Genomic DNA, 26,679 nt, shown 5'->3' with positions numbered 1-26,679 from the left:
TAGCCTGTAACCAACGGAAAAATAAAAAAAATTCAAATCTTTTAATGTTTGCCCCTCTCCCCACCAAACAAAACGGTGGACGCAATGATCCAGTGCCCTACAAAATTAAAATTTGGCAAAGTTATAGCTCCCAGTCTGTAACCGATGTAGAAATAGCAAGAAGTAAAAATATTTAATATTTTTCAATTACAAATATCGAAATATAAGCCAAATTTAATGACGGTACAGTCTTTCGTTTCGAGCTATCTCGTGGGTGAACGGTAATCGGTAATCCTAAAATTAAGAGATCTACAACTTTGGTCCTATGATTTTTTGTCGTATCTCGACCCCTTCTACCTGAGACTGAGCTTCATTTTCCCTTTTTTTTTTTTTGGTCAATTTGGTTCAATTTCCATAAGTTATTTTACGGATACACACACTCATAGGACAGATAGATGCACGAAATTCAGCACGCCCCTTGGCACCATCAGTGGCCATATGGATCCCGACTTTCATTATTCCTGCTGCCTTGCATGTATTGGAAAACGGATTGTGGAAACACTACTCAAATTTCAGCCTAATTTATGATCCTTAAGCAATCTATGGCGAAGCCGATGGAGATACGACAACCCTCAAATAACTTCAATTGTAGGTCGTTTCATCGTCGATATGCCTGCCAAGTTTAAAGACTGTAGCTGTCTGCCAAGTTGGCCAAAACATTTCTTCAACTTGTGAAAAGCGGACGAAATTTGACATGGATCGAAGGTTCACCTCTTTCTGTGGTATAAATAGGTGAGATACGACAAAATGCCTGAAGGCAATAATGTAGGCGACTAAAAGGGTCGTCTAATGGCGCAGTCCGTACATCGATACGACGCACCGTTTGGCCGCAATAAATGTTCAAATGAAAGTCTGCACTATTTAGCGTGCACATTGCCTGGCTTTATCCTACCTTATATATATAAAACCCGATGGTTCACTGACTAATCATAAATGTTTACCCACTTCGGAATGAGTTAGAAACTTTAAATTTGGCAATGTGATAGCTATTAGGCATTAACCTAATGAAACATATAAAAAAATCACATTTTTATTTTTTCCCACCCCCTCAATGTGGCGGACGCCATGATGCAGTGCCCTACAAAATTAAAATTTGGTAAATTTCTAGCTCCTGGCCTGTAACCGACGTAGGGTTTCAAAAGCAATTGTGATAAGATAGGCTTTATTGAACCTTACAGGCCTTCGCCCAATAGAGTTCAAATCCATGATAGCCTAAGCAAACAAAACCATATAGAAATTGAAAACAAATGTAACCGACGTACAAATTGCAAGAAGTTCAAATATTTAATATTTTCCCACTAAAAGTATCGAAATATAAGTCAAATTTAATGACGGTGCAGAATTTCGTTTCGAGCAATCTTGTGGATGAACGGTAATTGCTATCAATAAAGGGATTGTACTTTCCCGTCCTAACATTAAGAGATCTACAACTTTGGTCCAGTGATTGTTTGTCGTATCTCGACTCCTTCTACCTAAGGTTGAGCTTCATTTTCCTGGTTTTGGTCAATTTTGTTCAATTTCCATTACTTATTTTACTGATTCACACACTCATACGACAGATAGATGCACGAAATTGAACACGCTCCTTGGCACGATCAGTGGCCATATGGAGCCCGACTTTCATCATTCCTGCTGCCTTGAATGTATTGGAAAACGGATTGTGGAAACACTACTCCAATTTCAGCCTAATGTATGATTCTTAAGCAATCTATAGCGAAGCCAACGGAGATACGGCAAAACCGCAAGTAACCTAAACTGTACGTCGTTTCAACTTCGATATGCCTGCCATGTTTCAAGACTGTAGCTCTCTGCTAAATTGGCAAAATATTTTTTCCACTCGTGAAAAGCGGACGAAATTTGACATGGATCGATAGGTTCACCTTTTTCTGTGGTATAAATACGTGATATACGACAAAATTCCTTAAGACAGTAATATAGGCGACTAAAAGGGTCGTCTGATGGTGCAATCCGTACCTATATACGACGTACCGTTTGGCCGCAATAAATGTTCAAATGAAAGTCTGCACTATTTAGCGTGCACATTGCCTGGCTCTATCTTATGTTCTGTACATACGTATATAAAACCCTATGTATCACTGACTGACATAAATGTTTACCCACTTCGGCATGATCTAGAAACTTTGAATTTGGCAATGTGATACTTATTAGCCTGCAACCTACGGAGAAATTCAAAAAAATCAAATTATTTATTTTACCCCCTCCCCCAACAAAATGGCGGGCGCCATAATGCAATGCCCTTAAAAAATAAAATTTGGCAAAGATCTAGCTCCTAGCCTGTAACCGACGTAAAAATAGCAAGAAGTTCAAATATTTAATACTTTTCCACTAAAAATATCGAAATATAAGCCAAAGCATTCGTTTCGAGCTATCTTGCGGATGAACGGTAATTGCTATTAATAAAGGGATTGCACTTTCGGCTCCTAAAATTAAGAGATCTATAATTTTGGTCCTATGATTTTGTGTCGTATATCGACCCCTTCTACCTGAGATTGAGCTTCATTTTCCCGGTTTTGGTCAATTTTTTTTTCCATTTCCAAAATTTATTTTACTATTTCACACACTCATTGGACAGATATATGCACGAAATTCAGCACGTTCCTTGTCACGATCAGTGGCCATACGTAGCCCGAATTTCATCATTCCTTCTGCCTTGTATGTATTGGAAAACGGAAGAAATATATGGAAACACTACTTAAATTTCAGCCTAATTTATGTTTCTTAAGCAATCTATGGCGAATCCGATGGAGATACGTCAAAACCGCAAATAACCTCAATTGTAGGTCGCTTCGTCGAAGATACGAGTGCCAAGTTTGAAGACTGAAGCTGTCTGCTAAGTTGGCATAAAAAAATACAACTTGTGAAAAGTGGACGAAATTTGACATGGATCGGTAGGTTCACCTCTTTCTGTCGTATAAATACTCGAGGTAAGACAAAATGCCTCAATTCATTAACGTAGGCGACTAAAATAGTCGTCTGATGGCGCAATCCATACCTATATACGACGTGCCGTTTTCCAGGAATAAATTTCATAATGAAAGTCTGCACTATTTAGCGTGCATATTGCCTGGCTATATCTTATATATATATATATATAACCCTATGGCTCAATGACTGACATAAATGATTACCTACTTCGGCAGGAGCTATAACTTGAAATTTGGCAATGTGATAGCTATTAACATGTAACATGCGGAAAATTTCCAAAAAATTCAAAATCATTTTGCCCCCTCCCCGCAAGCAAAATTGCGGATGCCATGATGCAGTGCCCTACAAAATTTAAATTTGACAAAGTTCTAGCTCCTAGTATGTAACCTACGTAGAAATCCAAGTAGTATAAAATTTTAATATTTTACCTACTAAAAATATCGAAATATTACGCCAAATTTAATGACGGTGCAGACTTTCATTTCGAGCAATCTTGTGGCTGAACGGTGATTGCTATTAATAAAACAAATTGCATTTTCCACACTAAAATGAAGAGATCTACAACTTTTTCCTATGACATTTTGTCGTATCTCGACCCATTCTATCTTAGATTGAGCTTCATTTTCCTGGTATTGGTCAATTATGTTCAATTCCCATAATTTATTTTACTGATTCACACTCTCGTAGGACAGATTGGTGCACGAAATTCAGCACGCTCCTTGGCACGATAATCGGTCATATGTAGACCAATTTTCATTATTCTAGCTGACTTGAATGTATGGGAAAACGGAAGGAATATGTGGAAAAACTAATCAAATTTCAGCTTAATTTATGGTCCTTAAGCAATCTATGGTGAAGCCCATGGCGATACAGCAAAACATCAAATAAGCAAGATTGTAGGTCGTTTTATCGTCGATCCGTCTGCCCAGTTTCTGCTAACTTGGCAAAATAATTTTTCAACATGTGAAAAGCGGACGAAGTTTGACTTGGATCGAAACGTTCACCTCCGTCTATGGTATAAATAGGCGAGATGCGACAAAATACATTATGGCAATAAAGTAGACGAATAAAAGGGTCGTCTGATGGCGTAATCCATACCTTGATTTGACGTACCGTTTGGCCGCAATAAATTTCCAAATGAATGTCTGCACTATTTAGCGTGCACATTGCCTGGCTCTATCATACCTTACCTCTATATATATAAAACCATATGGCTCACTGACTGACATAAATGTTTACCCACTTCGGCATGAGCTAGAACTTTACAATTGACTTTACGTCACGACACAGATAGGTCTTATGGCGACGATGGAATAAGAAGTATCTAGGAGTGGGAAGGAAGCGGCTGTTGCCTTAATTAAGGTACAGCTCCGGCATTTGCCTGGTGTGAAAATGGGAAACCACAAAAAACCATCTTCAGGGTCGCCGACAGTTGGGTTCGAACCCACTATCTCCCGGATGCAAGGTCACAGCTGTGCGACCCTAACCGCACGGCCAACTCGGCCGGTGAGCTCGAAATGGAAATTTGGCAATGTGATTGCTATTAGCATGTAACCTAGGGAAAAATTCCAAAAACTTCAAATGTTTAATTTTTGCACCCCTCCCCGCAAACAAAATGGCGGATGCCATGATGCAGTACCGTACAAAATTAAAACTTGATAAAGTTCTAGCTCCTAGCCTGTAACTGAGGTAGAAATTGCAAGTTCAAATATTTAATATTTTACCCACTAAAAATATCGAAATATTAGGCCAAATTTGATGACGGTGCAGACTCTCGTTTCGAGATATCTTGTGGCTGAACGGTAATTGCTATCAAGAAAGGGATAGCACTTCCGCGTCCTAAAGTGTAGAGATATACAACTTTGTTCCTATCACGTTTTGACCTCTTCTACCTTAGATTGAGCTTCATTTTCCCAGTTTTGGTCAATTTTGTTCAATTTCCATCATTTATTTTACTGATTCACACACTCATAGGGCAGATAGATGCACGATCATTGGTCATATGTAGACCGAATTTCATTATTCTAAAGTAGAACGCAGCCCGGAAGGGGGTTTCGTTGCGCAGAGAGAGACAGAAGTATGAGGTGCGGTGTTGCCAATTTGTTTACTCATAGCAGCATGTATGTGTAAACATTTTTTCATCCAGTTATATCTTTAATTCCAAAGCGATGACCTATATTTTTTGTGGGCTTAAAAGTTTCGTGAAAATATAAAGTAATTTTTAACATCAAACCCCGAGAATGTGTTGAGGGAAATTTTCGAGATATTAAAGAAGTTAAATGGAAGTCGAGAGAAATGAAGGCGAAGTGCAGAGAGCATAAGAGCATGAATGTGTAAACATTTTTTCTTCCAGTTATATCTTGAATTTCAAAGCAATGACCTATATTTTTCGTGGGCTTAAAAGTTTCCTAAAAGTAAAAAATTAATTTTTAACATCAAACCCCGCGAAAGTGTTGAGGAAAATTTTCGAGATATTAAGGAAGGTAAATGCCGTAGGATGTTCGCCGTATTTATACATATCAAATATTGTTGTACGCAGAACATTTTTATTGAAATCATGGAGGATCGTCACTGGCTTCTTCCTCTAAGGGTTCTTCTCTGGCGACCTGAACACCGCATTATTTTTATTTCCGAAGCTTGTTTTATCCTCTGTACTGTTCGCAGGCCGATACCACACGCGAGTGCTGTCTTCTTTTGAAGCGTGGCAACATGGCGTTCCTCACCTTCTCCGCCTATGAACGCCTACTGCTGCATGCTTACAAAATAGAATACACTTTAAATACTATTTCCCTCGCCTGTCGACGGAATACTTGTCTTTTTGCTCTTCCCGGATCTATCGTTCACACGCAAATAGTTCCCTAAATTAGTTGATTATGATATTTACAAATAAAACCTCGAAACATACACTTGTGACCCGCACAAATAGGCACCTCTTACTGAAATGATTCTATTGGCTCAGCGGAAAACACGTCATACTACAAATAGCGCGAATGTTACTGCGCAACCCTCTTCAAACCGCCTTCCGGGCTGCGTTCTACTCTAGCTACCTTGAATGTATGGGAAGACGGAAGGAATATTTAGAAATCAGCCTAATTGATGTCTCTTAAGCAATCTATGGTGAAGCCAATGGAGATACGGCAAATCCTCAAAGAACCTAATTGTAGGTCGTTACATTTTCGATCCGCCTGCCAAGTTTCAAGACTGTAGCCGTCTGATAAGTTGACAAAATAATTTTTCAACTTGTGAAAAACGGACGAAATTTGACATGGATTGAAACCTTCACCTCTTTCTAGGGTATAAATAGGCGAGATACGACAAGATGCCTTAAGAAAGTAATGTAGGCCTCTAAAAGGGTCGCCTGATGGCGCAATTCGTACCTCGATACGACGTACCGTTTGGCCGCAATAAATTTCCAAATGACAGTCTGCAGTATGTAGCGTGCATATTACCTGGCTCTATCTTATCTTATATATATATAACGTAACGACGTACCGATTCGTCACAGTAATTTCCAAATGACCACTTATAATGTAGAGGAATTGGGGGTTTGGGGGCGGAGCCCCAACCGGGCGAAAGCGAGTTATATTGTAAAAACATTTTTGGGTCTGTTTGTGAAACCCTGAGTGCACCAGGCTTGTATGCATTTTCTTCCAAACTCAGGCTTCTGAAATGCGCGAATGCACATACATTTCAAGAATTATTGTAGTTAATAAACCTCCATGATTGGTAAAACAATATTATCGGAACTGGGGGGAAAATTCCCAGTATTTTTGTAAATTGAAGTAGGTCCGATTGATATATATTTTCATGATTATGTGTGTACGTAGATGATGTTACGACAGAATATAGAGCGTTTAATTAAATGTGTGGTGGAGGAGTTATTTCAGGAGAGTGACCTAGGTACTGATCAGGCGCGGATCCACATGGGGAGGAATGGGGGAAAGTCCCCCACCCAAAACAACGGTCAGATAAAAAGGGATTATTTTTTTATTATAGTCATTTAAAAAATAAAAGAGCGCACCAGTCTTTAGGGTGATATGAGAATACAGTATAAAAATAATCACTTGAAAATGTATTGAATGAACAATTTACTTAGTGACAGGACACACGTTGTGACGTTACAAAATAAAATGACAATAAGCAGGCCTGTCGCTGGTTCAGCATAAATGGCAACAGCTACCCACTTCTGTTAACAGCATCAACAACTTGACCTTAAACACGAGAAGAGGGAGAGGGAGAGTGAGTGAGAGAGAGAGAGAGAGAGAGAACGCAACCCCTGGTGTCGATTTAATTTTTTGACCACGAATAGACTTGAGTTTTCGAAAATATCTGTTGTGAGGTTCACTTAATCCTTAAACATATTTCCAAAACGCCGCCCTTCTCATAATATAACGAGCCCCATCTTGTAACATATCCTTGATCATCCTTCCCCTGCGACGGCCCTGTGGTACACAGTTCAAAAAGTTAAGGGAACATGTTTTGTAACATCTGGTATGTGAACGTTAATTTGGTAGATGGGGTTCCTATGGTACTAAACCCTTACAGCTTACTCAAGGCAACCATTAACTTTTACAATTCGGATTAAAGCGTCTTAGAGAGCCTTAATGCTCTACAATTCTACCAAGGAGACTTCGCTCCTGAACCCTTACAGCCTACTCAAGGCAACCATTAACTTTTACATTTCGGATTAAAGCGTCTTAGAGAGCCTTAATGCTCTACAATTCTACCAAGGAGACTTCGCTCCTGAACCCTTACAGCCTACTCAAGGCAACCATTAACTTTTACATTTCGGATTAAAGCGTCTTAAAGAGCCTTAATGCCCTACAATTCTACCAAGGAGACTTCGCTCCTAAACCCTTACAGCTTACTCAAGGCAACCATTAACGTTTACAATTCAGATTAGAGCGCCTTTGTTCAATACAATTACACTTTCAGGCCTCTCTAGGCACAACCTAAAATTTACAAGCACTTATCAATTACTTTTTAAGTTTACACGGGGGTATCGAATACCCATTATACCCGACCTTCGTGGAAAATAACATGTTCAATTACTGGCCCAAAAATCAAAATGTATGGCGGTGGCCACTTGCACTCCAAAAGCCTACCTGGGTGGTGGCCCGACAATACAGAGGCTAATCCTAAACTAGTGAGGTGACTAGATGGGGGAGATTTAAGTTACAATTCTACAGATAGAAAACGGTTACAAGAACATAGTCACCTCAAATACAAGTTGATAGGGAACTCGAGAGGGTGTCGCACTCTCTATTCCCGAATTTCAGTTAAGTACACTTGATTTACTCGAAGTTTTACATGAGAAGAAAGAGAAGTTTACATTTTAGGAAATAGCCTGTTACATAGTTAAAGGTTGGAAGCTTCCCCCCGAATCAGCTTATGGGGATAACTACTGAGATAGAAAAATGGTGGCCATTACCTTAGTTGATGTTCTGCCGGCCGAAGGATCAGGCACCTGCCTCCTCTCTCTTAGCACACACACTCAATAGCACGATGATCAATAAGATAAGTTAACTCGAAAAAACCTCAGCTTTTATACCCGGGAGGAAGGTTCAAGAAGGCTCTGGACTAAAACCAGACACAACCCCTCAATTTTTATTGGACAGTTGGAAAGTTACAAGAAGCCTATGATTGGCAGAAAAATAATGACACAAAATTTTTGATTGGCCAGAATCCAAAGTTGGCGGAATAAGTAAAAAGTGCTGCAAACCTTGAGGTAGGTATCAAAAACAAAGAAAGTCAATTCAGTTCAGGAAACCTATAAACACAAAATTTCTTTAAATTTCCAGTTGCTCCACTTTGCACCAGAGTGCATGACATCAGGTTTTTTAATAGAGACATCTATGGAGAAAAGTCCCAACTTGTTGAAGTAGCTGTTGTAATCATTAAGTGTTAGATAGATAGCGTTCTTCCAGGCGCTTCATTTAAATGCACGGGGTTGAGGTGTACCTTCCGGTACAGTAGTGATGCTCCATTTATTCATTAAGCATTCATTAAGGTGCATGACAAGCCTCTACTGCTGGCACGTTCATCATCTTTGATTCCCTCGCATAACGCGGTACTGCACTAGCTTCGCCACTGGATCAAAAGATCGTAAGTTAAAAACCGGGAGAAGTAGTCAATTTCTCTTCTTCATCTAATTCCAGACATTCTTTCCATCTTAACTGAGGTCTGCCTTTTTGCTTTTCGTCCTCATTTTGCGCAGGCTTCAAAGTCCACAAGAGCTGCAGCTCTCATGCCCTCCCTCATGGAAACGGGGTGGCCTAGGGAGCGGTGATGAGGGAACAGGGAACTGGAAATCAAGCAGGGATGACATAAAAATGTTAGTATTGAACTGTAGAAGTATTGTAAAGAAAGGAATAGAATTATGTAATTAATAGATATACAGGGTGAACGAAAAATGCCGTACTTGGAAGTCGGCCTGCGATTCCTCATCCCATTGCAGGACAAAAGTTTCTATAGCCAAATCGCGTCTGCTGCTGTTGGAAAACAAGTCGAAAACAAGAAGGTGGCAACACTGTCACATCCTGCAGCGCATCGGAATGTGGTAGAGAAACGTGCATCATCCCGCTCTACCGTACCCGCCGTCGCAGCACACTTAGACTGCTGGGTATCTCAAACACTGGTTGTTGACGTGTTGACGCATCTACATCATTATACGTTAACTCAACACCAGCGGCCAGAAGACCGCATTGAACGAGTACAGTTGTGTGAATGGCTTTTGCAACAAGTTGAAGATAACAAACATTTTATAAAGAATGTTATATGGAGTGACGAATGTAGCTTCACTCGGGAAGATATTTTCAACCATCACATCAGCCATTATTGGTCTGACCACAACCCACATGTCACCCGTAAATGTGGCTTTCAGGCACGCTTAGGCATAAACCTGTGGGCTGGAATCGTGGAAGGAGTGCTTTTGGGCCCTTATCTATTGCCGGACATGTTGAATGCGCCACGTTGTCGTCGTTTCTGGGCAATACTTTGCCTGACGCTTTAGAAAACGTTCCACTTGGTGTTCGGCGACAGCTATGGTTTCAGCATGATGGTGCACCGCCACACTTTGGAATGACTGTGCGTAACTGGTTAAATGAAGCGTTTCCAGGGAAATGGATTGGTCGTGGAGGTCCAATGTTCTGGCCTCCACGTTCCCCGAACCTTAATCCACTAGTGTTCTGTTTGTGGGAAAACTTAAAGGAACATGTTTATAGTACTCCACCCATAGATGTACAAGACGTAATAGCTCGCGTGCATGCTGCATCGGCAATGGTGAACGCAGGTGTGTTGCGTAGGGTCCGGCAAAGTATGCTCCAGCGAAGGGCGAAGTGTTTGCAAATGCAAGGTGGTCGCTTTGTACATCTGCTGTTAAGTGAACGTTGCTCGTAAGTGTACGTACCGGCTCTGTGAAGATAAGACTGGACGTCACACGCACACTATGGGATTATTGTGCGTAGCATAATGGGCAATCCGGTGTAGCCTACGTACAGTACTGTATTGTGTTTTCTTGTACCGCATTGGATCGAGACGATGTTACTGTATTCAATATTATTTTCTACGTATCGGCTTTATTTGTGCCATGGAAGAAACAAAGTGGTCGTTTACGTCTGTAAGAAGTTCATGTTATGTTTGAATGTTTAAATAAAGGTACCTGTAACGGTAAGACAGAACATAGTGTATTGCATAGTGGAGGTGTACACTGGATACAATTTGATACAATAACTGAAAAAAAAGCGCGAACGTGACTGGACCATCGGTGCGTCCGAACATCCGGCATTTATGGCATTACCACGTCTCACTGAGCTAATGAGACAGTTTCGGCAGAGCGCCGAGTTCATGCGATCTGTGCTTGGCAACGCTGCACGCCGTTACAGCGTTGCCAGAGCCTCGTTTCTTAACTCGCACTTCTATTAAACTTATTGGTGGGACTAGGTTTTGCAAGATAAAATTTGTCGTGAATTTCGACGAGGAACCGCATGCCAAACTCCACGTGTGGCATTTTTGTTCACCCTTTATATTTACCAGATATTGTAAAAGGAGTTAAATCACGGCTGAGAAATTATATGATGGATGCAAAAATTTTCTCACGTAACTGGAGTGTGTATCGTAGAGATAGGATAGGAATGGTGGGAGCGGGAGTATTCATTCTGGTGAAAGAAGGATTTATAAGCTACGAAAAAGTTAGAGATGACAAACATGAAATTCTAGGTGTAAGGCTCATTTCTAAAGATAATAGGCAACTTGATATCTTTGGAGTGTACAGACCGGGAAAGGGTAGCGCTGACACGGATTCAGAGTTATTTGATAAGATAATCAGCTATGTGGGAAACGGCACGGAAAGGAACGTGATTCTAGCAGGAGATCTGTATTTACCAGATGCCAATTGGGAAGGAAATGCGAACGACAGGAAGCATGACCAACAAATGGCAAATAAGTTAATATGGGAAGGACAACTGACTCAGAAAATGATGGAACCAACTAGAGAGAAAAATATCCTGCATGTGGTGCTGGTAAAACCAGACGAGCTCTATAGACAAACCGAAGTAATAGATGGTATTAGTGATCATGAAGTTGTTTTTTTGTAGTTAAAAATAAATATGATAGAAAGGCAAGTCTTAAGAGTAGGACTATTAAGCAGTAACATATGGCTGATAAAGCAGGCATGAGGCAGTTTTTAAAAAGTAACTATGATCGGGTCCGTCTCTGTGGTGTAGTGGTTAGTGTGATTAGCTGCCACCCCCGGAGGCCCGGGTTCGATTTCCAGTTCTGCCACGACATTTGAAAAGGTACGAGGGCTGGAACAGGGTCAACTCAGCCTCGGGAGGTCAACTGAGTAGAAGTATGTTCGATTCCCACCTCAACAATCCTGGAAGTGGTTTTACGTTGTTTCCCACTTCTCATCCAGGCAAATGCCTGGATGGTACCTAACTTAAGGCCACGGCCGCTTCCTTCCCTCTTCCTTGTCTCTCCCTTCCAATCTTCCCATCCTCCCGCAAGGCCCCTGTTCAGCAGAGCAGGTGAGGCTGCCTGGGCGAGGTATAGGTCAACCTCCCCAGTTGTATCCCCCGACCCAGAGCCTGAAACTCCAGGACACTGCCCTTGAGGCGGCAGAGATGGGATCCCTCGCTGTGTCCGAGGGAAAAACCAAACCTGGAGGGTGCACAGATTTAGATAGATAGAACTATGATCGGTGGAAAACGGTAAATAAAAATGTAAACAGACTCTAGGATGGGTTTAAAGCAATTGTCGAGGAATTTGAAACAGGTTTGTACCTTTGAAGGTGGTAAGGAATGGTAAAGGCCCACCTTATTATAATAGAGAAATAAAGTGACTAAGAAGGAGGTGCAGATCGGAAAGAAATAGAATTAGAAATGGCTGTGGAAGTAAGGAGAAATGGAAGCAACTTACTAGGAAATTGAATCTAGCAAAGAAGTCAGCTAAGAATAACATGATGGCAAGCATAGGTGGCAGTCATACAAATTTTAATGAAAAATGGAAGGGTAAGATAGGTATTTTAAGGCAGAAACAGGTTCCAAGAAGGATATTCCAGGAATAATTAATGAAAAAGACAATGGGTTGGGATATAGTACCATATCTGAAATACTTATTTGATTATTGTTTGGTTGAAGGATTTATACCAAATGAATGGAGATTTGCTATAGTAACCCCTGCGTATAAAAGAAAGGGTGATAGACATAAAGCTGAAAATTACAGACTAGTAAATTTGACATGCGTTGCATGTAAGCTTTGAGAAGGCGTTCTTTCTTATTGTATTAGAATTGTTTGCGAAATTAATAACTGGTTCGATAGAAGGCACTGCGATTTCAGGAAAGGCTATACCACTGAAGCTCAACTTGTAGGATTCCAGCAAGATATAGCAGATATCTAGGATTCAGGAGGTCAAATGGACTGTAACCAGATTGACCTGTCTAAAGCATTTGATAGGATGGATCATGGGAGACTACTGGGAAAAAAATGAGTGCAATTGGACTAGACAAGAGAGTGACTGAATGGATTGGTATATTTCTAGAAAATAGATCTCAGAGAATTAGAGTCGGCGAAGCTTTATATGACCCTGTAGTAATTAAGAGGGGAATTCCTCAAGGCAGTATTATTGGGCCTTTATGTTTTCTTATATATACTCGTATAAATGATATGAGTAAAGAAGTGGAATCAGAGGTAAAACCTTTTGCGGATGATGTTATTCTGTTATGTTATTTGTTATTTGAGTCATCAGTCCATAGACGGGTTTGATGCAGCTCTCCATGCCACCCTATCTTGTGCTAATCTTTTCATTTCTACGTAAGTATTGCATCCTACATCTGCTCTAATCTGCTTGTCATATTCATACCTTGGTCTACCCCTACCGTTCTTACCACCTACACTTCCTTCAAAAACCAACTGAACAAGTCCTGGGTGTCTTAAGATGTGTCCTATCATTCTATCTCTTCTACTCGTCAAATTTAGCCAATTTGATCTCCTCTCACCAATTCGATTCAGTATCTCTTCATTCGTGATTCGATCTATCCATCTCACCTTCAACATTCTTCTGTAACACCACATTTCAAAAGCTTCTATTCTCTTTCTTTCCGAGCTAGTTATCGTCCATGTTTCACTTCCATACAATGCCAGGCTCCACACGAAAGTCTTCAAAAACATCTTTCTGATTCCGATATCAATGTTTGAAGTGAGTAAATTTCTTTTCTTAAGAAAGCTCTTCCTTGCTTGTGCTAGTCTGCATTTTATGTCCTCCTTCCTTCTGCCATCGTTAGTTATTTTACTACCCAAGTAACAATATTCATCTACTTCCTTTAAGACTTCATTTCCTAATCTAATATTTCCTACATCACCTGCCTTCGTTCGACTGCACTCCATTACTTTTGTTTTGAACTTATTTATTTTCATCTGGTACTCCTTACCCAAGACTTCATCCATACCATTCAGCAACTTCTCGAGATCTTCTGCAGTCTCAGATAAAATAACAATATCATCGGCAAATCTCAAGGTTTGGATTTCCTCTCCTTGAAGAGTAAGAAATGTTACAAGATGGGGTTAAAAGCTGGTTGTGAGTTTCAGAAATAGGAAAAGTCCACATACTGTGTTGATGGAGTGAAAGTTTCTTTTGGGGATCATTGTAAGTATCTAGGTGTTGTGATAGTACATATATCACACCGCCGAATTATATGTAGAAGTTAGAGATATTATTGTCAGTATTCGATTTATTATTATTATTATTATTATTATTATTATTATTATTATTATTATTACTATTATTATTATTATTATTATTATTATTATCAGTATTTCATTTGTATATTTTGCCATTTATATTGGTAAGCTGGAAGATATCCACATATGTAGGTATGAGTAATTTGTTTTGCACGAGTGGGAAAACATTGCTTTAATAACCCTGGTAATCTGGATGAGTCATGTGGCTACCCCAGTGTTTGTTGTGATGTACTTGTGTCAGGAAATTCCATTAGTCATGTATATATCCCAGCCTGATGAGATGAGCTTGTTGTTGTACCAGGGAAATTCGATGATTCATGTAAAACTCCCGAGTGTTTGTTTATAATTGGGAGAAAGAAGAGGTTTACTCACGATTGGCTGGCAAGCACCAATCCAGACGTATCATCTGAGAGGAGGGGGATGTCGATGTCTATAAAGGTTGATCATACGGCGGCAACCGAGAACATTGTATGGGTGATTGTAAAGGAACGAGAAGGAAGACAACTACTACAACTACAAGCAGTAACACTGTATGAGAGAACTACAACTGACGCACTGTACGGGAAGGAAGTGGTGCTGATACACGGTACTGGAGTGACACGGCTGCAATAGACTGGACTTCAAACGTTCGTGGAGCGTAGTCTTGTTATGTTCGTGGAAAGTGGATGATTGTGGAGAGTGCTTGCGCATTAAGTATGGTAGCACTTGTGGCGGCCTAGCATTATATGTTGGTGAAAGCTATCTCTGACTTTCCATAATTTATGTTGAGGATCGACAGACGTGTGTATATATCTTTACAACAAGTGTTAAAATATGTGAACACAGTAGTACAAGGTACAGTATCTGTGTGATGTGATAACTGCCGATTATGAGAATCGGTAAGTCGAATTGATATAGAGACAGTGAAGGGTATTTATCTTCATACATGTACATTGTTCATCGGACTATCTACAAATGGTAGTTTAGTTCTCGCTTTCGTTTTCCCACGATTTTCATTATTGTTGTTGTTGTAAATATGGAGTCTTCCAGCAATATTTTATGTGTGTATTATATGTATAATGTTGTATGTTGATGAGGTGCTCATGCACGGAATTTGTTAAGAATATAGTTAGCTATTTTAGAATCAGTGTTATTGATGAACCTAGGTGCAGTTCCTACCTAATTAGTCGTTTTCAGGAGGTTAGGTAAGGCCTGCAGCAGATGTACCAGTACGCAGCATTATGTACACGCCCTGGGATATAAAGTTTATCATGCTCTTATCTAAATTCGAGGGATCCATTCTGGTGAACTCTGGCGCCCATACTACGGACATTTCGGTTAATTATGCTTATTAATTTTATTAAGTTTTTGAGTAATTTTATTTATATATTTGTATTTATGATTATATTTATTATTATCATCAAAAATAGTTACAGTGTTAATATAAGGAAAGAGCTTCATTAGGGTAATCACATAAATAGGACTGTAAATAAAGGGTACAGATCTCTGCACATGGTTATGAGGGTGTTTAGGGGTTGTAGTAAGGATATAAAGGAGATGATATATAAGTCTCTGGCAAGACCGCAACTAGAGTATGGTTCCATTGTATGGGAACCTTACCAGGATTACCTGATTTAAGAACTGGAAAAATCCAAAGAAAAGAAGCTCGATTTGTTCTGGGTGATTCCCGACAAAAGAGTAGCGTTACTAAAATGTTGCAAAGTTTGGGCTGGGAAGAATTGGGGGAAAGAAGACGAGCTGTTCGACTAAGTATGTTCCGAGCTGTCAGCGGAGAGATGGCGTGGGATGACATTAGTAGACGAATAAGTTTTGGTGGCGTCTTTAAAAATAGGAAAGATCACAATATGAAGATGAAGTTGGAATTCAAGAGGACAAATTGGGGCAAATATTCATTTATAGGAAACGGAGTAGAGGATTGGAGTAACTTACTAAGGAGATATTCAATATATTTCCAATTTCTTTGAAATCATTTAAGAAAAGCCTAGGAAAACAACAAATAGGGAATCTGCCACCTTGGCGACTACCCTAAATGCAGATCAGTATTGATAGATAGTCCTCCCACCGCTTTACAGGTCGGCCTCGTGGTCATTGTCCATCTGGGCTGAGCGTAATACCTCGCTTCACGATATATTCCGGGTCAGCTCTGGCCACGTGATTGTACCATCTGAATTTCGTCGGGAATCATGTCAACAATAAGAGTGTTCCTGAGTGTGGTCCAGTGGCGTGACTCCCAGCGTCCTTCTGACCATGGACATCGGCGTTAAGTGCAGGATCTACTCGTGTCTCTTTGTCACCGGCTAACGTTCCACTCCATAGAGTATCACTGGGGAATGACTGTGCGGTAGATCTTCGATTTGAGACTCCGGGGTACTTGCTTTGACCAAGGACATCGCCCATGACCTGACATTACTTCAACCAGGCGGCTTTTACTCAAGCTCGAGCGTCTACAAGTGTGTCACTGTCAGCTGTCTTGCGGGAATTAACATCACAGAACTCTGATGTCTCAGGTAGTGGAAGGTTGTCGACCAATACTGTCCCACTTATCTGGGTGCTACACTCCATGTACTCTGTTTTTGTGAGGTTTAGCCGCAATCCAATTGTTTCCAACTTTTTTTCAACTGGGTGACTAAATTATTAAGCCCCTTTCCCGAGTCGCTAACCAGCATAGCGTCATATTCATAGATAAGGGTTCATGGATGTGGTGTCTGCAGATCCGCGGTTAGTGTGTCCATGCACAGGATCAACAGGAGTGGTGACAGGGCGGATCCTTGATGAACTCCCACTCGAATATGAAGTGGTGCTGTGACGCCAGCTGCGCAGCGGACAAAGCTTATAGAGTGGTGGCAGAGGTGCTGAACCCAACGGACATATTTCCCTGGGACACGATGCCATGCGTGAGTAGACGCCGTTCCAGCCCTCGTACCACTTAACATATTTCGTGGCAGAGCCAGGAATGGAACCCTGGCCTCTGCGGATGGTAGTTAATCACTCTAACTACTACAGTGCCAGGTTTCTTCACTAGAATTAGAGACACTTGCAGACATGTGTTATTTCCATCTCTTCTCCTAACCGTAATTCCACCTTCCACCTTTTGAGGACTGTACCAAGAGGTACTCTCCCTTGCCGTATTCTCTTAAATCTTCAATTTATACAGATCGATCTGCTTATATTGTATATTTGTAGTTAGTATGTTTTCTCCTTGTATCTTAATAAAATACACATGTTGTCCCGCCCCCCTTATGGCCCCAGGGAAAAGTGAAAATTATTTCCGCCCCGGTGTCACCTTCCATATTATGTTGGCAAGCCTTCCTCCGCCCTGCGCACTTGTGGCGTTGTCTCTCCACCTTGCCCCTCCTCTCCCCTGCAGAGGGAGGGCACGGTGCTGGGTAGTTCTGAGAGAACTTGGTTCAGTTCGCTTGGAGTGAGCAAGCTCCTTAGTCGCCTAGCCGTAAGCGTGGAGGTAGGAGAAATGCTTGTCAACCAACTTCAGACTTGGGAGTTGTTTAATATTCAGGATGTAACATATTTGTTCTCTTGTCAGTAGAGGCTAAGGGCCTCAGTAAATAGTAAGAGGGTTTATTTCTGAAAAGGCTAATGTGTTAACTTGGTTTTTAAGTAACTCAGTATGTTGTCACTAAAGGACATTGTTCCCGAGGCTGAGCCTCGATTTCTTGGTAAAATGAGTGTAGCCCTCATGATAGTTGAATCGGTATGTGGCCTAAGGCCCCTGTAATTCCTAAGAATCGAGAATTGTATTTGAATTGTCGGAGGGCAGGTCTCCCAATGAACACGAACTTTAATCTTGTTCGCACTTACTACTGTAATAAATGTTCAGCATTGCAACGACTCGGTTTTCGCTGGCTGTGTTATCGCTTCCCTTGCTCGTCACTGGTATTCAGCCTTCGGTCTTTTAAGCCCGCACCTTCCTTACTTCCATATCGCTGCCAATCCTTGGTGCAGCAGTCTGGTAGCAGAGGGTTTATTTGTGCTCCTACCAGTGCTTTCGGGCAATTTTGAGCGTGCGTGGTCTCTCTCTCTCTCTCTTTCGGTTACGGTGTTTCCCGTTCAGCTTGGTGGCCGGAGATATTTTTACCATGGATACTCGAGACGTGGCATATCCTGGGTCTCTTCGAAAAGAAGAGTTGTTATACGAATTATTAATTCGTAATATAGAGTCTAAAGGGACAGTTAAAGCGGATGAGTTATTATTACGAACTAATTTAGATAAAGTTGTTGTGGTGCCCAAGGTCTCTGACAGTGAGGCTGCGAGTGTGGCGTCCCTTATTCAGGCCAATTTGACTGAAATATCCTCAGTTATGGATTTTTTAGAAAACTATGTAGCGTCTCTCCATCAGTTTAAACGAGTACAAGGGCGTCTAACCCATTATGTTCATCGGACGGAAGATTTACTCTCCTTAGAATTAAAGGAGGAATTAGTAAGTCAAGTTGGAGCTTTGAAGGACAAGGCGGTCCAACTTTTAGGAAAGGTTGAGGATTGGATGGCCGCACTCTCCGTTAAATCTAAACTAGTCACTCCTTCTGTTAATCGGGTTGAGGAGGAACCCAATAAGGGTATTTGTAATCTTGAGTTGGATGGGGCGCAAGGCTTGTTGGAATCGCAGCAATGTTCCTTACCTAGGATTCTCCCCCAGGCTAATCTTCCAGTTCAGCAATCGATCTTGCCTTCTGTGAATTTTCCCTTTTCTAGTATCCCTCACCCATTAAGTAGTATGTTGAAAAACGTTCCTCGTTATTCGGTAAATTCCGCCGATGATGTAGTTACCTTTTTGCGATTTTTTGTGGAATTTCAGGATCATGCCCTTGTGTTCGGGCTAACTCATGTTCAAATATTGCAAATTCTTTATCCGTATACTACAGGAGTGCTTTCCAATAGAATAGTTAGTGCTATTTCCGATCAGTTGTCACTTCAGCAGTTTCATGCTTATTTGCTTACTCATTTTATTCCGGCTAGGGCTCTCAGCTCTCTAGTGCTGAAATTTTATTTCAGGGTTCAACGCTCGGATGAGCCTTTAACAGAATATGTTGCTGATGTTAAATTTTACGCTAGGGTGTTTGCGTTACATTATACGGAAGAGGAGATCGTTCTCACGATCGTAGAGGGCATTTCCCCGTCATACCGCTCCTGTCTTTGTTTTGCTGCTCAACCTCACAGTTTTGCGGAGCTCGAAGCGATAGTGGTATTGGCTGAAGGTGTTCGCTATGTGGACTCACTTCGTATTCCTAGCTTGCCCCCGGTTGTTTCTAATGTCAGAGAGTCGGTGGTGGTTCGTAAGCCTAACTTATTAAGAAAGTGTTATAATTGCGGTGCTTCTGATCATTTGCGTAATAAATGCCCCTCTCGGTCTCGTAACAACAGTCAGGGTACTAGCGCTGGTTCTAGGGTAGAGGTTCCGCCCAGAACCAGTAATATTGTATGCTTTCGGTGTGGGGTCGCAGGTCACCTTGCGCGACATTGTACCACCCATTCAAATAGCTCTTGACTACAGCGGGAGGTGGTGCAGGACAATGATACCGCCTTACCTTCCCCTGTTAATAATCAAACATATTGTTCGTTTGGTGAACCGTCTCCTATTTGCCCTGTGGGCTGTTTAGAGATATCTACGGAAATTAAAGGTTTGAGTCCGTTGCTTGAGGTCGAAATAAACAATGAGCCCGTTTCGGCCCTTCTGGATTCTGGCAGTGTAGTGTCATTTATTAGTGAAAGATGGTTTGCTTTGCATAAAGCTGTCTGTAAATTTCCTGATTTATCTCCGGTTTCGCATTCGTTTGTGTCAGCTAATTCTTCCAGAATTGAAGTCCTGTGACTGGTAAAATGTAAAATTCGTCTTTCCAATTTTACTTGGAAATTTCCCTTGTACGTTGCGAGTAATTTACCGTATCCTGTCATTCTTGGTTCAAATTTTTTCGATCATTCTGGTTTAGTGTTAGATATTCAGGAGCGTTCATGTTGGTTTAAGTTTTCACAAATCAATAAAATTCCTTTGTACATTAATAATTCTGCTTCGCCGGGCTGAGTGGCTCAGACGGTTAAGGCGCTGGCCTTCTAACCCCAACTTGGCAGGTTCGATCCTGGCTCAGTCCGGTGGTATTTGAAGGTGCTCAAATACTACAGCCCCGTGTGGGTAGATTTACTGGCACGTAAAAGAACTCCTGCGGGACTAAATTCCGGCACCTCGGCGTCTCCGAAGACCTTAGAAAAGTAGTTAGTGGGACGTAAAACATATAACATTATTATTTATTATTAATTCTGCTTCAGCGTCGTCGGTATCGCCGCCTCAGGACGAAGTGGTGTCAGATCTTAGCCATTTGACTGAGGATAAGGCGCAGCGTATTAGGAAGTTGTGCGAGGCCTACCCGGATGTGTTTACTGAGAAATTGGGGATGACAAATATCTTAGAGTATAAAATTGAGGTCACGGATTCGGTCCCCGTCAGATTCCCGCCCTACCGTTTATCTCCTCCTAAGATGCAGGCATTAAAGAAGATCATTAACAACATGCTTGAGGAAGGGATCATCCGGCCCTCTACTTCGGCTTACTCTTCCCCCATTTTCCTGGTGCCCAAGCCCCAGGGTGGTTATAGGCCTGTGCTGGATTACAGGGCTCTTAATCGTAAGGTGGTCTTGCAGTCAGTCCCGCTCCCGGATTTACATACGTGTTTCTCATGGTTCAAGAGGGCGAGGTACTTCACTGTCTTGGATCTCAATCAAGCTTATTACCAGATTCCGCTCGAGGAGGAGTCTCGTCATCTGACGGCCTTCGCGACGGACTGGAACCTTTATGAATTTTGCCGGCTGCCTTTTGTGATCTCGACAGGTGCCGCCGTTCTCACAAGACTCCTTCATCAGTTGTTTTCCGACATTAAATTTGACTACCTTTATCACTATCTTGATGACGTAGTTGTGTATTCGGAGACGTTCGAGGATCATCTCCAGCACCTCGATAGTAGTATAATACAGGGATTCGGCCGCCGCCTCCGCCTCCGGGCTCCCAGGGGCCCCTCCGCCTCCGCCTCCCGAGGGGCCTTCCCAGAGGCCTCCTCCGCATCCCGCGGGAAATTTGAATTGGTAAACAAAGCCACGTGCTTTTTGACAGCTGTCATCGACAACAACGCATCGCTAACCTCACTGCTGCCATCTTAACGGGCCTAAACCTCAGTAGTACCAACTTAACCTAACTAGCGCGAGATTTGAATTTGTAAACAAATCCACGTGTTTTTTGAGAGCCACGTGCTTTTTGACAGACAACAACGCATCGCTAACCTCAGTACTGCCATCTTGACGGGGCTAAACCTTAGTGCTACCAACTTAACCTGACTAGCGCGAGATTTGAATCGGTAAACAAAGCCACGTGCAGCTGTCATCCGCCATCTTTAATCCAGAGAGCACCGTGCTGCCCTCTTTATCGTAGTAGATGCAAATTCGTCACCTGTCATCCGCAGTGCTGCTATCTTAACGGGCCTAAACCTTAGTGCTACCAACGTAACCTCACTAGCGCGAGGTTTGAATCGGTAAACAAATCCACGTGCTTTTCTGACAGCTGTCATCCGCTATCTTTAATCTATAGAACACAGTGCTCCCCTCTTTAGGTACTTACCTTTGAAATGTGGTGGCGGATAATTTGAAAAATGCTTTTTGACAGCAGCCATCTTTAATCCAGAGAGCACCGTGCTGCCCTCTTCAGCTAGATACCTGTGGTGGCAGGCAATTCCACGTGACTGCAGCCATCTTTAATCAAGAGAGCACCGTGCTGCCCTCTTTGTGGCGGTGGCAAATTCCACGTGCTTTACAAACTCTCGTGCTTTTTTCTGACAGCTGTCATCCACCATCTTGCATCACAAACCTCAGTGCTGCACTCTTTGGCAAGATACCTTTGAAATGTGGTGGCGGCAATTTGAAAAATTCTATGGGCTCTTGTTTGGAAACAAAGCCACGTGCTTTTCTGACAGCTGTCATCCACTATCTTTAATCAATAGAGCACCGTGCTGCTATCATGCGGGCAATTTCGTCAGCTGTCATCCACCATCTTTAATCTACAGAGCACCGTGCTGCCCTCTGTAGTAGCGGGCAATTTGAAAAGTTCTGCTAGCTGTCATCCGCCATCTTTAATCAAGAGAGCAACGTGCTGCCCTCTTTAGCTAGATACCTTAGAAATGTAGTGGCGGAAAATTGAAAAATTCATCGTGCTCTTGTTTAGTAAACAAACTCACGCGCTTTTTGTCAGCTGTCATCCGCCATCTTACATCGCAAACCTCAGTGCTGCGCTCTTTAGGTACATACCTTTGAAATATGGTGGCGGATAATTTAAAAACAAAAATTCTACAGCAGTCGTCTATCGACGCTAATTGCACAAGATGGCTGCTATACATGACTCCTTGAAGTTGCTTATGCAAGATGGCCGCTATACATAGATTCTTATGAGACGCCCTTGGGATGCTTGCGCAAGATGGCGGTTATAAAAGGCTCCTTATGAGAATCCCTAGGGATGCTTGCGCAAGATGGCGGTTGCTCTTATGAGGCGGCTTAAGGGTCATTGCACAAGATGGCGGCTATACACGACTCCTTATGAGACGCCTTAAGGGTGATTGCGCAAGATGGATGCTGCTCTTATGAAGAAAGCTAGCTTAGAGGCTAACGTGTCGTGCTAGTTCGATTCATTAAATTTGGGGCTTAAATGCAAAATGTTAAATATCTCGAAAACGGTGCATCGTAGAGCAAAACGGACAAAATTTTTCTGCCGAATACCTCGGTTCGCAGAATGAGGAACAAGAAAAACATAGTCTAATGATGACATCAACGGTTCGGTTCTAAATTAGGCCGTTTGGCATTAGCTCTGTTTCAGCTTGTAATGAAGCAAGTCTTCGTAACATGATGAGGTCTAGTTATGGTAGAGAGTATAACGTGCCGTGCAGGTTCGATTCATTAAATTTGGGGCTTAAATTCAAAATGTTAAATATCTCGAAAACGGTGCATCGTAGAGCAAAACGGACAAAATTTTTCTGCCGAATACCTCGGTTCGCAGAATGAGGAACAAGAAAAACATAGTCTAATGATGAGATCAACGGTTCGGTTCTAACTTAGGCCCTTTGGCATTAGCTCTGTTTCAGCTTGTAATGAAGCAAGTCTTCGTAACATGATGAGGTCTAGTTATGGTAGAGAGTATAACGTGCCGTGCAGGTTCGATTCATTAAATTTGGGGCTTAAATGCAAAATGTTAAATATCTCGAAAACGGTGCACCGTAGAGCAAAACGGACAACATTTTTCCACCTAATACCCATGTTTGCAGTATCAGGAACATGATAACATAAGAAAAACATAGTCTAATGATGAGATCGACGGTTCGATTCCTACTTAGGCCCTTTGGCATTCGCAGCTATCTATTTCTACAAGATGGCGGCTATACATAGCTTCTTATGAGACAGCTTAAGAGGGCTTGCACAAGATGGCTGCTGCTCTTATGAGACGCCCTAGGGGTGCTTGCGGGAGGTAGCAGCGACAAGAAGATGACTATACACAGCTGCTTATGATATGGCCTAGAGGTGCTCACACAAGATGGTGGCTGCTCTGATGAAGAAAGCTAGCTTTGCATCGTGCAGGTATTTATACAGCACTAAACCTCATACCTTTGAAATGTGGTGGCGGGCAATTTGAAAAATTCGACGTGCTTTTTCTTCACAGCAGCTATCATTAGACAATAGCGGCTATACATAAGCTGTTAAGGCCTCCTCTTATGTCAAGGCATAGCTCTATCGAACAAGTTTAAAACTGCATCGGGATAGCTAGAGTAAGCACGTGCTGCAGTGATGACGTCATTAGGCATGTTTAGACTTGCAAATCACAAAAGAAACGTAACAAGACTAGAATCGAACACTGCACTCTGTGCCGTGAACTTTATCATGTGATCGGAACATTGATTAAAGTGTTTAGAACACTAAATAAGTAATCAAGACTAAAATAGAACACTGTACTCAATACAACATGTGTTTAGAACATGTCAGGGGATACCTTTGTTCTAAGAAGATTAGATTACCGCACATTCCTTGTAGGGTATGCCAGCCGGACACCAGTGGGAGGTTGTGGGTTCGGACCCCACTGGTGTCCGGCTGGCCATTTTTGTTCTGTACTTAACATCTCTTCAACACGTACTACATGTATGTAACACGACCTAATACGTTGAAAGTCTGTTTCGATTAGAAATGAAATGTTTAGGAGAAGATAGGGTGGTATGGAGGGCTACGTCAAACCAGTCTATGGCCTGATGAATCAACAACACATGTATTTGATGTGGTCCGGGTGCTTTCTTATTCTTCGCTTTTCTTATTGTGTTATTTATTTATTTATTTATTATTTATTTCCTCTAGTGTTGTTTGCATCGAGGGTTTTCATCCTTCGGTGTCAATGGCGGTCGAATTACAGGCGTAGGTCGATTATTTTCTTCGTTATGTAAAATGCTGAAGTATATCTCCCATTTTGTAATCGGAATTTACGTTGCTTTTCGTGTTTTCCTTCTCTAGCGTTTTGAAGAGGTTCATTTCTTGTTTCTTCTTCTAATTTTTATACTACTAGCCTAGCTCTATGTTGGCTCCTCTACTTCGATCTAATCCTCTTTTTTCTGTGTCGACTTCCATCAATTTTCTTTTAATGTCGTCGGTTCTCGGTGTCGATTTTGGCCTCTTAATTTCACTGCGATTTGACTCATTATCAGTTGATAACCTTGCGACTATAACATTCCCTTCATCTGAGGAACGTTGAAAAGCAGTTGGAAGTCTTCTATGATATCTTCTAGGGAGGTTGTGGGCTACATGTGTAAGCAGATTAATGTCATTTCTGAAGTTTTAGACGAAATGAAATAAATCTTAGTTGCCTGTGAAGCAGGCGAATGTGTGCGTCGCACATGAGGAGTCAGGAGTGTCCCATAGGGCCTACATGAATCACGCTAGCTAAATATTTCCATTATCTTCATTAGGTTACTTCAAAGTACCGTCAGAACTCAACATTCTGTTCTAACAATCTATGGTTTTATATAGAGCTATATTTGAGACGGTATTTCAAAGTACCAACAGAATAAAACTCGTTAAGACACAGAAGAAATAATTGGGATATTCATGTCTCTTTTTGCTACTGTTTCAGGAAACCATGCGTTTATTTCCTGTAGTGGCGGTATTGCCTCGAGACGTCGACGAGGAAATCAAACTCAAGACCTGCACGCTCCCTGCAGGTTGTTCATGCGCGGTGATTAACTACTTCATCCACCGAGATCCTCGCTACTTTCCAGATCCTGAACGATTTGACCCAGATCGGTTCCTGCCTGAACGATCGATTGATCGACATCCATACAGCTACATGCCGTTTGGAGCGGGACCTAGAATATGTGTTGGTTTCAAGTACGCCGAGATGGTCATGTCTGTTGTGTTGGCAACAGTGTTGAGGAAGTACCGGGTGCTGCCTGTTGTCCCTTACGAAGATCTTCAGAAACTAGAGCTTGGAATATTTCTGAGGCCAGAAACAGAATTTATGATTAAAATGTTGCCACGGGAATAGACACAACTTCAAACAACTGACACAGCAGGACAAATGTAGTGCCTGTAATTTTATTTTATGGAAATTGGAGTGGTTTCCGGACGTTTCATTCCACCCTTTCCAACCTAGGAATAGTTTTTAAGGAGTCACCTTCTCCCTGGGATCTTCACACCGGACTTTTCACACTCTTTTATTTCAACCTTTCACCATGTTCATCCCTCCGAAAGACAGGAGCTGTTTTGGACGATAAGCACGAAGAGATACCAGATGGCGTGAACGGCTTTGGAGAGTACTTTGAGTGCACATAAAACCGTGCACTATTTTGGCACACATGCGCGCAGATGGGACACGTAAAATTGCAGCTTAACTTCACTACCGTGCACTATTTTGGCACACATGCGCGCAGAGTGGACACGTAATATTGAAGCATAACTTCACTACCGTGCACTATTTTGGCACACATGCGCGCAGAGTGGACACGTAATATTGAAGCATAACTTCACTACCGTGCACTATTTTGGCACACATGCGCGCAGAGTGGACACGTAATATTGAAGCATAACTTCACTACCGTGCACTATTTTGGCACACATGCGCGCAGAGCGCGTAAAATTGCAGCGTAACTTCACTACCGTGCACTATTTAGGCTCACATGCGCGCAGAGTGGACACGTAATACTGAACATAACTTCACTACCGTGCACTATTTTGGCACACATGCGCGCAGAGCGGACACGTAAAATTGCAGCATAACTTCACTACAGTACTCACTTATCCACCTTGCACAGCACGGTATACAGGGAAAGTACAACGTAGTGGTGTACAGGCATAACAGATCCCAGTGCAAAGTAAGGAAGAAACACCCCACATTCTACCATGTCGTATCAAGCAACATGACGATGACGACACTGCAGGAAA

General features: G+C 41.9%; 1 protein-coding gene across 1 annotated transcript in view; it reads left to right on the top strand.

Moving 5' to 3' along the window:
- Positions 1 to 25,805, top strand: part of LOC136883137 (cytochrome P450 4C1) — a 54,358-nt gene extending 28,553 nt beyond the window's left edge. The window contains exon 2 of the mRNA XM_068229604.1: positions 25,373 to 25,805. Within this exon, the coding sequence (XP_068085705.1) occupies positions 25,373 to 25,783 (411 nt within the window). The 3' untranslated portion in view covers positions 25,784 to 25,805. The remainder of the gene's footprint in view (positions 1 to 25,372) is intronic.
- The last annotated feature ends 874 nt before the right edge of the window (positions 25,806 to 26,679 follow it).

This window comes from Anabrus simplex, chromosome 11, assembly GCF_040414725.1.
Source record: "Anabrus simplex isolate iqAnaSimp1 chromosome 11, ASM4041472v1, whole genome shotgun sequence".
NCBI classification, from domain to species: domain Eukaryota; kingdom Metazoa; phylum Arthropoda; class Insecta; order Orthoptera; family Tettigoniidae; genus Anabrus; species Anabrus simplex.
Note: the sequence above shows the minus strand (reverse complement) of the source record. Positions and strands in the feature narration are given on the sequence as shown.